This window comes from Colletes latitarsis, chromosome 4 (genome assembly GCF_051014445.1).
Source record: "Colletes latitarsis isolate SP2378_abdomen chromosome 4, iyColLati1, whole genome shotgun sequence".
Lineage (NCBI taxonomy): Eukaryota > Metazoa > Arthropoda > Insecta > Hymenoptera > Colletidae > Colletes > Colletes latitarsis.
Genome location: NC_135137.1, coordinates 30771836 through 30785002, shown reverse-complemented (window position 1 = coordinate 30785002; position 13167 = coordinate 30771836). Strand labels below are relative to the sequence as shown.

General features: G+C 39.5%; 1 protein-coding gene across 8 annotated transcripts in view; it reads right to left on the bottom strand.

The window, feature by feature from the left end:
- Positions 1–13167, bottom strand: part of Rbp6 (RNA-binding protein 6) — a 1141481-nt gene that overhangs the window by 316501 nt on the left and 811813 nt on the right. For all 8 annotated transcript variants that reach the window (XR_013079560.1, XM_076763808.1, XM_076763806.1 and 5 more), the window contains one exon: positions 4932–5024. Coding sequence is in view for 7 of the 8 variants with exons in the window: in XM_076763808.1 (XP_076619923.1) it covers positions 4932–5024 (93 nt within the window). In the remaining variant the exon portion in view is untranslated. The remainder of the gene's footprint in view (positions 1–4931; positions 5025–13167) is intronic.

Below are 13167 nucleotides of genomic sequence, written 5' to 3'. Positions count from 1 at the left end.
GTGACATCGCAAACACACAAAAACAGAGCTTACTTATTAGAATATTTAAAAATGAAACGCTATTAAAGCTTTGTAAATGGTACGAAATTACTGTCAACATCGTCTGCTTATTCCCTCTTTCGTTCTAATTTCCTTTCTACCAAGAAATATGTTTCAATAAGAAATGCGACTTGCAACTCAAATTTAGAAAACGACTGTCAGAAACTGTCAAACTTTAAGCGCATTTTCTTTATAAATATTCAAACTAAATCATATAATACATATCGCAGTTAAATCGCTCTTACTATTTATTTTCCATTTGTATCATGAAAAGTATAGATGCTGTTTGAAAATGTTTAATCCCACAGAGATGTGACTTTAGGTTACGTACCAAGTTATAAAATACATAAAATATTATTAACATATAAATTTAGTTACAGAGGCTACTCAAACTTGGTAAGTCAGATCCTGGTAAGATTAGGGTTAAGTAATATTGAAGTGTTCGATTTAAAAACATTTTTTTCGTTAAAAAATATTACATTCGATATGTTTGAAAAATACCAGATGCTGCATGTGTATTTCTAATTACCGAATGAAACCTCGAAACCTGTTCGCGTGTACGACGCTGTCAGCTCGCGAGCCCGCCAAGCAACAGCTACGCGTGTGTACGTGTATATGTGCCTCTGTGCATGGATTCGACATGTATGCCCGATCTTATCTCGGAATGTGGGTCAGACAGACGAGGAAAGCGAACTCGAGCCACCGCGAGCAGGAAACTCTGCATTCGGGACCGGACGAGAGACTTTCAACGGAGAACGAAAGAGAAGGTTGAAAAAGGAAGAGAAAAAGGGGTTGGGGCGAGTCAAGAGGCTAGGCCGGAGATAGTGCCTCGTTCTGATATCTCAAATCCATTTCTGGCTCGTGCCACGAACCGCGGACAACCGTCGACATCGTGATCTTCTCCGCTTCTTTCTGATTCCAGTCGCTCCTCCACCCCCACGCAACCCCAACGAACGGAAAAATGTCGACTGCGCAGTTTCGTTGCGTTCCAAACGAATTCTAAACCGAATATGTTGCTTCTGAAATTTACTTTTTTGCTTGAATGAGTAGAATAACGATCGTGTCTCTACGCGATGGAATTACCGAGACTCGAAATATTGTTTTAAATGTGTTTCAGTATTGATGTTTACGAATGTAAAAACACTACTAATCGGAAGATCGAATCATGTTTAAGGGGTGTAAGCAGCCCTCAAATTTCGGGATAAAATATTTCGAAAGATTTCTCAATATTTATTGTACGACTGTTTCTATAATATTGCCTTAAAAATATGAGGCACTTTATATTTCAGTTTCTAACACATAATCGACAAGAACCTGAATTTGACCAGAATTTAGCGAAGAACTTTAAGTCTTATTATTATCAGAAACGAGAAATAAGTAGAGTGGGAGTGAAAGCGTCGGACACAGATTATGGGATTCGTAATATCGAGTATTACGAAATCAGTTTGCGTTTGCCTGCCTAATATATTCCGCACCAGACAGTCGTTTGTTTCCCAGAACAAATTCACTTTCGCCCCCCTCCCCCCGTCGACTGAAATGCCAGAAAAAAAAGCCAAACCGTGGTCGTTATTACCAATTACCAAACCGTTAAATCTATTTACTTCATCGCCAGAACGAGAAACGATTTCGGGCAACTGCCACCACCTCGTAAATCACGCTCAAGCACCATTATCTGTCTCATACACCGAGCCGATGAATCGCGACGGCTATTATCGAAGCGATAGAAGCTGGAGAAGTTCGCACAATAACGCGTAATGGTCCGCGCAGCCTCGCCAGAGGTCGATAAAGGCTAATTAGCAGAAATCCTCGTCTCAGGTGGTCCTTCTACCAATTCCTAATCACTTAACCACCGGCGAGAAGGGCGTCTCGAGTATTCCGGAAGTTCAATGGGCGGTGAAGGTGGCGCGCGTGATACGTAGCCACGTTCAGCTGCCAAAATCCTGATTGGCTCCAACGGCTGCTCCAAAGTATTTGCCGACAATCCGACTACGTGACGTGCCACCGCTCGTGCAAATATTGAGACTGCGCACTGATCATTGTCAGAATCATACCTCGGCTGCGACGCAGCCCTTAAAACCGTAACGATCTCGCAACTTCCAACGATAAACTACGGAACAACCTATGATGTGGCTCGCGAATTCCAACCATCGATCTTTCCTCGCGATCTATTAATGTTTGGTGAGACTAGTTCGATGTTTCCCAACGTAGGGCAATTTTCAATATTTCGGGGGCAACGTTCATCTTCATCATCGACATAATAAAAAAATTACAGTTATTTTGTGCTATCAGATTTTGATAAGTCATGAAAGCGAGATGTGGACCTTTTCAAAAGCACTTAATCGAATAAAAAAGCATAATTATGTTTAGTGTTTGACACTTTACTGCTGAGAACTTTTACTAGTATTTCTCTACAAACTTTAAATTACTGAACATTTTTTAATGTAGGCTATTATTACATAACACAAGGCAGCTGTAACTTTTTTATAAACCAGTATCGAAGACAAATCAGCTAGTTTATGGTCAGAAGAAACATATTCAGCAAAATAGTCAAAAAAAATACTTCGAGTAGCTGATGGGAGAATTTGATTTTTTGAAGAATATTTATGATACGCGGAGACACGAATGCCCGACCTTCCGTAGTGCTATACTACCGAATCTCACGATAAATCATTATTAAATGAGCACAGTCGAAAGAAAAAAGAAACTTCATCTATCCAAAAGTGATCCTGTAATATCTAAAAATCAATCTGAAACGGTTCAGAAAACGACTTGCTCTCGTTCAGATCTTAGGTTAAGACTGCTCAAGAGTCCCACTTTATCACGTTCGTTCCAAATGGATAACGAAGCTTTTCGTCGCAAACAGGAAACCTAGATTCAAACATGGCTTCTATCGGTAATTACCATTATTAAAATAAAGTACAAAGTACATCCTTTTCAAATGAAATTAAATAGCGTACTTTTGAAAAATTGCATCGATATCGAAAGGTTTGAGCAACAATTCGAGAAAAGTTCGCGCTAGATAACGCGTAACGTAAATTATGGAATCACCGGGGGATCAGCATAGTGATCCAAATGCGAATCGATCGTTGTTCGCCATTCATCTGGAACTCTATTCAAATAATAATATCCTGGGTGAACGCGTGGACGAAACGTCAGGCGTTTCGTGTCGCGAGAGCAATAAAGCGTACGCGGGAGGCGCAGCTATTAAAATTGCTGAAACAATAAACGGCGCGAATTGGCGAGGGCTCGGACGCGTTCGTTGTTTCCACGATTGGCCCTGTCAAATTTCGCGTTCCACCGTGGCGTCGGATTAGACGACCGCACGCGCAGGAAATAAGCAGAATGCTGAATCGTATCGACAATGTGTCCAGCGCGGTACGCTCCCGCCGAAAATAATGATTCGACGGTCCCGTGACAATGATCACCGACAATGTCCGCCCGGTCCGTGACGAGAAAAGCACCAACCGTGCCCAATGATTTCGGCTACAATGACGAAACGTCCCGACGCGACGCGACGCGGCAGCCTGTCATTGATGTACGATTCGCGCGCGTCGAATGTTTGTCACCGCGTGGGCCGTGCATCGTTACACTTAAAATGGAACCACTCAACTTGCCCCACTACAATTTTAATCTACTTTTACAGAATGGTAAATTACAGGTCTCCATTGCTATCTATAAAATGCTGGGCGTTTTGGGAACGTATATCATATGAGAATCGTGTCGGAAACCAACGTTAGCTACGATCTTTGTAGAAATGAAATTTTTAGTAGATGTACACTTGTTTCAACAATTTTAGCTTTTCATATGAAATAAAAATTACAAACTGATCTTTGTTCAACGTGTATTATATTTTATGAGATTGCTAAAAACATCTCTGATACTCGATTGTCTAGTTTTTGTTACTTCGATATTATATTGTAAAAGAGTGATAGCAAGTCCTGGTTCGATAAAGTTCATTAAATTAATTATTTGTTACTTGGCAGATGGTCGATGTTAATGATACTATCTGGGTCAACGTATCTTATAAACTCTTCGGTTTCCAAAATAACAATTCTGCAAATCCGACTGTGTCTCCGAATATTGTATTTTTGCTGCTGATAAATTTTGTCGCACCTCGTGGCAGTATTCTCAACCTGCTTTCAAATGTCACCTATTTCGTTATAGAATTTGTTGCAAAATGAATGACGCCTCGGAAAATATTCTGTACCGCGGACCAAAGTGGTTTCACGAAAGAAGCGAAAAGTGAAAAATGTGACTGCAAGAAGAAGAAAAATAAATGTTTGGTACGTGATTTATTATGGCTTATACTATTTATACCGTGACCACTTCGACGACAAAGATTGATATTCTACGTATCGCAAGGTACGTAAATGTAATCAGTTATATTTCTGAAATTATTAAACTACTACGCTTAATATTTTACAGATAGCAACAGTGACTCTACCATTCTGGAAAGGTAGTTTAAAATAGAAAGTGTTATAAACGAGTCGAGCGGTTTTGTTTTTTGGCAAAACATGCAATAAACACAGGACTCAAAGTGACACAGTATGTTTTACAACAAATATTTTATTTTATATTTCATTATATAGTACGGTTATAAATAGAGAAGTTTCGTTTAAAATTGAATATTCACAGTGATCCACGAATTTGATAAATATAATTATCTAATTGATCCCAACAGAGAAATTAAATCTTCCTCTATTAATATTGAAAATAGTTTTCTGATGATATAGTAATTTTATTTAAATTGCAGATTGATTATATATAAAAAAGAAGCTCGACACAGTTTTTACATTAGTCAGCCTTTCGTCGATTGAATTGCGTCATCCTGCGTTTATTGTACACCTAGCATTAGCATAATTGATAAGAATCTCCTGCGTGCAGGTACTCACCGGGCCAAACTGTTCGAAGTAATTTTTAACGTCCTCCAGCGTCGTCGGTGCCGATAGTCCACCGACGAATATCTTCTTTGTCCTTGTCACCATCTGCGAAAAAGAAGAAACGAGTATTATTAATGGCGCCATAAAGATACGATCGAGTCTATAAGAGCCAGAAATTGTGACGATGTCGCTGGAATGTATTTAAGATCGTGTTTATTAGGGTGGTGAGAAAGCTATCGTCGCGAGATCGGTGGAATTTTGTTGTTCTGTGCATTACATTCGTTTCACCCTTTACAGTGTTACTCAAATTAAATTTCACGTGCTCTCAGAACAAAAAAAAAACAATATTATATCGTGAAATAAAGAAAATGTTACTAATAATAATTTATTCTCCTAAGATAATCTTTTAACGACAATTCTTTTAATATTTTTATTTTTGTGCATTGTTCTTGTAAACATCGTAGATAAAATTTGAGTGTTTATTTTAAAAACTGAGTGGAATTTACTTTTACACGCAAAATTTCAGACGGAGCACACAACAACTTTTAAGTAACTCAACAAGTTATTTAAAAAGAATCTCCGAAATGAAATAATTCTACGTATAACTTTAATTGCATAGAGATTGCTTGATTTTCATACAACTATAACTGGTAAGATAAATAAATGAAAGACTTACATAGATCGTTTGGGGATGGATTTACAAGTAAACCTGACAACGCATAATCGACATCGACGACATTTTAAAAAATTTTTAGGCAAAAGAGTATTTCGAATTTCTGGTCACGAAGTTTCTAAATATAAAACCGGTATTTCTAGGCACGTGTGGACGGTTTTTGTAAACTGCTATCGATCGACAGATATGTACACACGTCGGCGGTATCTGCACACGGCGCCGTCAAAATGTAGGTGTTCGTATTTGGCACGAAAAATGGAATGCACAGGAAGCAGAAACGATATTTTATTTCCTTTGCGAAAATGTGTCGAAATTCATTACCATATTTTCAATAAATTTTACTAACCGAGCGTCAAAATAAATTTTGTTAAAAGAGTTCACGCTGGAATGCACGTAAGAAACACGAATATCGCATTCATAGAGAAATCGCGCGATGCAAGCCGAAGATATAAGTTTCCCTTATGGAAGAATAGCTTTGAGAAACTTTTTACTTTGATCTTCGACGATACGCTTGGCAAAAAAAATAGGCAATGTCATGATTTTAAACAATAAGCGACGTTTCTCTTATAAACGCGAGTTCTAAAAAATTTCCGAGCATATATACAACCGGTATAGTTTCCTTCATTTTATTAGAATTCTTCTTACGTCGTGCTTTATCTGCAACTATTATAAGAACTAAATTTAAACCTTTGAAGGATCTTGAAAGGATCCCGCGGTACCATTTCAAAATATGTTTACCTTGCAGATCTACGGCTGCAAAAATGTGGCGGGAATAATACTCCTTTCAAAGCGTGTTTAGGGAGGAAAGAACTGGAAGGCTATGGCACACAGAGGGAATGGAAGGGACGGCTGAAAAATGGTACGGTCGTGCTTAAGAAATTGATAAGGAGCTGATAAAATATGAATGGCCCCGCGTCGAGCACACCATACCCGTTTCCACGGAAAGGATCTTTTCTTGGACGACATTTTTCACATTTGTTTGAATCGGTAATGTCAATTCCGATCGCCGTCGTCCCACGGAACCATCCTCCATTCCGAGCATCGAAAAATGATTACACCGATGATTAATATTTGGTAAAATAATTGTACTCTAGTATCTATAACTTTGTATAAAATATCCCACTTTTGAAATAAATTTAATAAATATTCTAGTTTGATCTCTGTAAAAGGAGATCCAAATACATCTCATATTGAAATTTTAACTTTGAAGTTAGACTGTGCAATTATAAACATGGTTTTCTGAAGTATTTTTAACGAATACAACTTAGTTTAATCGTGAAATAAGTAGTTAATTTTTTAATTACACTTCGTCATTTCACGAAGCAGCGAAAGGATTAAGGATCGCGCGATACTTTATCACGAAACCGTCAAAGACGATCGTGTTACTTCCGTCGCAACAGAATCCGTCAATCAAGGTTTCAGGGAGCACAGGGAATATGCAAGACACGAGACGTCGGATTTCCCTCGTATATAGTTTCAGAGATTCCGTTTTGAATGTAGCTCGTAGCTATACGCTCGATCCACTTTGGTCTCCTTATTCGTGGAAAACTTTTCAACATGGAAACCGCGTACTAGGCTCTTTGCTCCGATGCTGGTACGCTTTTCCGCGCTGCGTGTCACGGTGGAAGTACGCGTCGAAGAAAATAGAGACCTCGTTTCGCTTGTGTATACCAATAGCTTCAAGATCGTAATTGTGGCGTGTTGTTCGTCGGTGTTGGGACTTCTCGAAAGATGGGTTTCAGAAACGGAATCTGGGACATCGGGGATACAATTAGAATCGGAGAAATATCTGGTAAATATCTTAGATGTTCGGTTAAATGAAGAACGAAGGATATTTAATTAAATTTCTTAGCAAAAGACGTTGCAATTTTTTAACGACGTATGTTCTAACTTTTTTCGTCTTTGAATTCAATAGCAATCGATACATATTAACACTAGAACTATCGACAATTATAGTGTACTTATTTGTCCCAAAGTAATTAAAACGATAGATACATGAAGACATGTATAATGCAATGGGAATAAATGTTTATTTTCAAAAATCTAGAATATCAATTTGCTGATTCAGACTTCGTTAAAAAGTTATTAAAAAATTAAATTAAAAAATTTCAAATTGTTCTGGAAAAATTATTTTTGGTTCTGGGGTTTAATTACAATAATTTTTGGTCAATAGACATACTCTCGAAATCCTACGCACTTACGAGGAAAAAATTCATTATGGAAAATATGATGTCTGACCATAGCATTGATATGTTCCACTGAAATTTCATGCATATCTTTAAAACGTTATAACTTCCGAACGGATTGGACGATTTTAATGTTTCAAAAAGCAATCAACGAGTATTTTAATGAAGAATATGTAGAAATTCTAAAAATATTGGAAAAATTGCTCCTTGACCCTGTAAAATGCGAAAAACCACATAAAAGTGGTCCAATTTTCAAACTGTCATAACTCCTACAATAGTGAACATTTCCTATTGAAATTTTTTTCTGAAGTAGAGCTCACGGATACCTACAAAAAAGTACTAAACAACTTTTCCATACAGCGCCAACCAAATTCATTAAAAATAAAAAACGAATTTTTAAGAAAAATCGACAGGAGGTAGATGCTTAAATTGTTCGGTGAAATTAAAAAATTTCAAATCGTTCTGGAAAAATTATTTTCGGTTGCAGGGGTCAATTACAATCATTTTTTGATTGAATTGAATAAAAATTTTTGCAAACTAATTTTGTTAACCAAATTACATTTTTCTCTAACTCTTGCCATGTATGTATAGTCATATCTTGAATAGATGCTTTCGAATTGACGAAGTTATACATGTACCCTACTTTTCAGACCTAGAAGATTTAAGGATGTTTCAAACAGAGAATATTGACAATGGGGACCCGCACGCCTCTACTTACAAAAGTTTTATGTACTGTGCTTCCGTGAGGAGTTGGCTAGTGAAAGGAATGCGGATCTGATTGGTGCTTAGATCGCCACGTATCGTCGCCACTTGCCAACTTCTCACGTACGCACAGTAGAGTGGACTTTAATTTTCACGAATTTCGATAACAATAATTTTTTATCAAAAAATATCAACCGTTTATAATCACATATGCACATTTTTAACCCTTTATTCCTATTGTTAGTATGTACGAATGTATCTACTCTACAAATGAAAATTTTACAAATGCACCCCACGAGTAGCATGGCTTGGGTTATTTTCCTTGTACGTCGTAGAGATTAGCCAGCGAAAGGGTAAAATCAGAGAGTCGAGAAGGAAGCATCGGGCGAGAATGTCGTCGCTCGACGGGGATAACGGCGTTGCGGAGGAACCAGCACGGCGACATCGCGTCGCGGTGAAACTAATTACTGCAGAATGCTTTCACGGTGGGCACGGCAGGACCGCGGGAGCCGGGCGAAAGAAAAAAACAAGGAAAAAAACGGTATTCAGACGGAACGTCTTAATAACACGATCGCAACGTAATAAAGCTCGCCGCGCGGAAAATTTCACCCAGGATGGTAACTCGCGGGCGGCTGAGAAGAAGAAGAGAAAACGAAACGCGCGGACAGGCACGGACGGCGAAGGGCGCGGAGTAAGGGAGAGAACTGAATATAGCGGAAACGACAGAAGAGGTAAACTCTGGTAATTTCAGTGATGGCTGGGCTTAGACCTCTCTATATCCGGTGAGTAACGCAAACCCCCAGGCGCAAGTCCTTCCACCTCGTGGTCCTGAACTCAACCCGCTCTCTTTCTAATCCCACCCCTACCCGGGCTCGCGCTCGTCTCTGTGTCCCTCTCATCTCATGGGAGGCGGGAGAACGCTCGCGATCTCCGTCCGTGGGGCTGGCTAATCAGCGAAGTGTATAAAGTCCCGGGGATGAAAATAAAACGGCTGGATCTCGAAAATTAAATAAACGACTCGCCTCGATTTCGTCGGCGAATACCTGCCCCCCCCCCCACCCCTCCTCACCGTGAAAGAACTCGAGAGTGACAGACGGAGGGCGAGCGGGACAGAGGAACCTCGTCGAAGGGTTCGCGAAACAGGCTGGTCGAGGGAGAGACAGACGCGGATAAATAACGAAAAGCGAACAACAGAGACAGAGAGACGAGGCAAAGGGGTACCACTTATTCGAATGAAGTTGCTGCAACGGCAGCTAGCTCGCTACCGGCTCGGCCGGAAGTGCCAAAAGAGGGAATTGAAGTTTCCTGATACCCAGACGCTGGACGGATCCTCGGCCTAAGGGCTGGCCGAGCTGCTGAAATTTTATTACGCCCCGGTACCCTCGGTCCCGTTTCGTAATGAGCGCATTGTCGTGCAAACGAGACACTTCACCCCGGCGTCTCCGCCGCGACGCCCCGACGACACCGGTGCTTCTTTCAGCGGCGAGCGAACTCTTTTGTCCCGCGTCGGGGAACACGAGTTCGTTTGTAATTACTTCGTCGAAGTTTCGCTGGGAATCCTTGGACTCGCGGGCCCGCGAAAACGTTTGAAATCCCCGACTTTCACCGGGCATCGAAACTGGTGGACAAACGTAAGAGAGGTTAACGGTGATTCCAAACGCTCGAAATGCGATTTCTGGAAATTTTATTCTTCGTAATCTAGCATTCAAGGTGAAACATTAATAGCAAGACTTTTTAGTTTATGATTTAATAAAACTTGGAAAATTCTCAAGATCCATACAGTTCTTTAGAGACTATGTTAATCGATCCAGATGCATACATAGTTTCATCCCCGAACGTCGTAGCAAATATTTTTTAAAAGTATCCCCAAACCATATTTAATAGATAGGCCTCTCGAAGAAAACCTTTTTTGTCGAATATTAAAAATTAAAATTCAACTGAATAAATTCATGTGAACCTTAGATTCAATCCCTAGGATTTATTCGACTCACATTAATTTTATTCAAGTGTATCATTAACCCGCTATGCCTACTATCAGGATAGTTACGGGGCAAAACGTAATTTACAGTATAAGCTCATTTTACAGCCAAAGACACTCTTCCTGGAGGTGTACAGGTTTCTGAATTTTTTCAAAATTTTTGACCACAAAACAAAATTGTAAACAATTGAAAACGTTTAAAAACGCAAACTTTGTATTGAAGTTATCCAGAGAAACCACGTTTGTATTTTTACAGATTTTGGGTCTTGTTATGGTTAAATATTTTGTTGACCAAGTTTTAGCAGATTCTTGTGATTAATAAGATGCAATTTTTTCAGACCTTTCGAGGAAGTATGTCATAGTCAAAAAAATTAAAAATATTTCCTGTTTTTCTGTATGCAAAGGAGTAGCATATTCATACGACAGATATATTTTGTTGATTAAACAGGTATTATATACAATTCCAAATACTTTGACATGTATGAAACGAGGCGTGGGAGTCGAAGGACTTCTACGTTGAATCGTGCTTGGACGAAGACTGTGATTAACGCTGATTAACGAACGGAATGACCCGCAAAGACGACGAACCGTTTGTCCAAGACGAAGAATAGAGTGTTCAAATATATATTATGCCATCTAGGCTGAACGTCGGAGAGAGGGTTGGGTCGTTAGCGGAGATAAGAGCGGATAGCGACGAAATGGTAATGGAAACTCGGGGAGTTCCACTTATTATACCGTAGTATTATGTAAATACCGGAAGGTTATTACAATTTCACAACTTACTAGGAGTGGCTTTATGGTTTCATCGCTCCGGGGCCCGTTTCGTTCCCGTCTTTCGTTCATCGGTTTCCTCGTGTCCCGAGACCAGCGTTTCGACTGTCGCGTTCGCGCTCTTATCTCAGTTTTATATTGGTTTCCCCTCTCCACGTTACCAAAATGAAATTGTTGAGCACAGAAATCCATACTCACCCGGTCTTTAGAAAATCTACTTCTTTCCTCCAACCCTTGGATACGTCTCTCATTTAGTGATTTTTAAATACGTGTATCGCTCACAGATTCGTAAATAAACGTATATTTTATAATTAAACTTCATAGTGTAAAGTGTAAAGGGAAAGGGATTCTAATTCTGAACGATAAATATTAAAACACTTGAAATTTCGCGTTTAAATGTACTCGGATTGTAAATAGAAACGTGTGAACGGAAAAACAGATCGACAAGTTTCATACAGCGATGATAACTGTAATTATACGTAAACAAATACTATGGTTCGTTAGCTACACGCTGCAAGAAATGTATTCTATTGTTCCAAGTTACAGTTTACGTTTAATTTGGACTAAAGACTGGAATTCAGAATTTAGAATTTACTGTGTGCTCGTGTAAAACAGTCCATTTACAGCGTTGATTAACCGTCTATTGCGTGCATTTTCGTTCCCCAAAACTTGTAAGAAGAAACTATTTCTTGCATATTTAAACGTTTATGAATTAATTAATACACAAAATATACACAAGGACTCTTTCTCAAGAATTTGTCACAAGTTTGCAATATCCATAAAAAGCAACCCATTGATAACAGAAATATAATTAGTTGAAGGATGAAAATGAAGGGCAGTAATAGAAATACGATAATTATTGACTTTCGTATAACCAACGCCACAGAAGAGGAAATATCTGATATTAAGAGTTTAAAACCGCCATTTCCTGCACCGACAAAGTTATTTTCGTGTTTCACAAATCGTCCTTTGGATTCACCGTATGTTCATGAATACCAAAACACATTTCAGACAGACATTACAAATCGCGCGACTGCATTCCGCGCAATACCACGTTGAGCCACAAAGTTCCATTTCACGAACGTGAGAATACTGAAAATAGGAAAACTGGTATTCATTTGATAGCCCGTTAACTTCGACGTCTACGAGTTTCGAAAGTAATTCCAATTGAAACGCCGTCGGTGCGCAGCAGACGTCATCCTTCTTAATGTCAAACTACACATTCGTATATATTTAATAGATCGCGGCGAAAGGCAATTTCATCCTGGCAGTCGATTAATCCATCGGTTCGACAGCTACGCTCGCGTAACGTGTGGTCATTTTTTATCAACGTTTCTCGAAACTTTACGAAGATAAAGCGAGAAACTTCATCCCCACGAATCGTCGACGCTCAAGAGACGACGAAGACAATCCATCAAATGATTTCGGAATCCCGGAAGAAAAAAAAAAGAAAAAGAAGAAAAAACGTAGCGCTAGCGAATAACGTTGCTCGAGTTTATCTTTGCTCGTCTCATCGGCGGTTGTTAATGGTATTCGCGTATTCTGATTAATCTCGTAATCAGCCGCGTAAAAAAAAAAAAGCACCGCGGAGGGCGAGAGCAAGGAACGAAGGCGTGGAACAAGGGAAACGAGCAAAATAAATATTGGAACAAACGGCGGCGAGTGGGCGTGCCAGTTTTACCAGGCCCAACCGTTAAATCTGTCTCCCGAGCACGGATATTGTCGCGTGGAATGGCAAGGAAAACGCTTTGCTCGTTCGCAATTATTGTGAAAGTTTAATCGGCCGCTCAACACCGTACTGATGAGACTGCGAAAGCACAAGTGCATATACGTGTCCGATATATCGCGGAAACTTTTCGAATCGTGTCGTTCGAAAAATCCTCCATTTCTCTCCCACCCCCTGTCATTGCGACTTTAACAGGAAACATACCAAAAGTG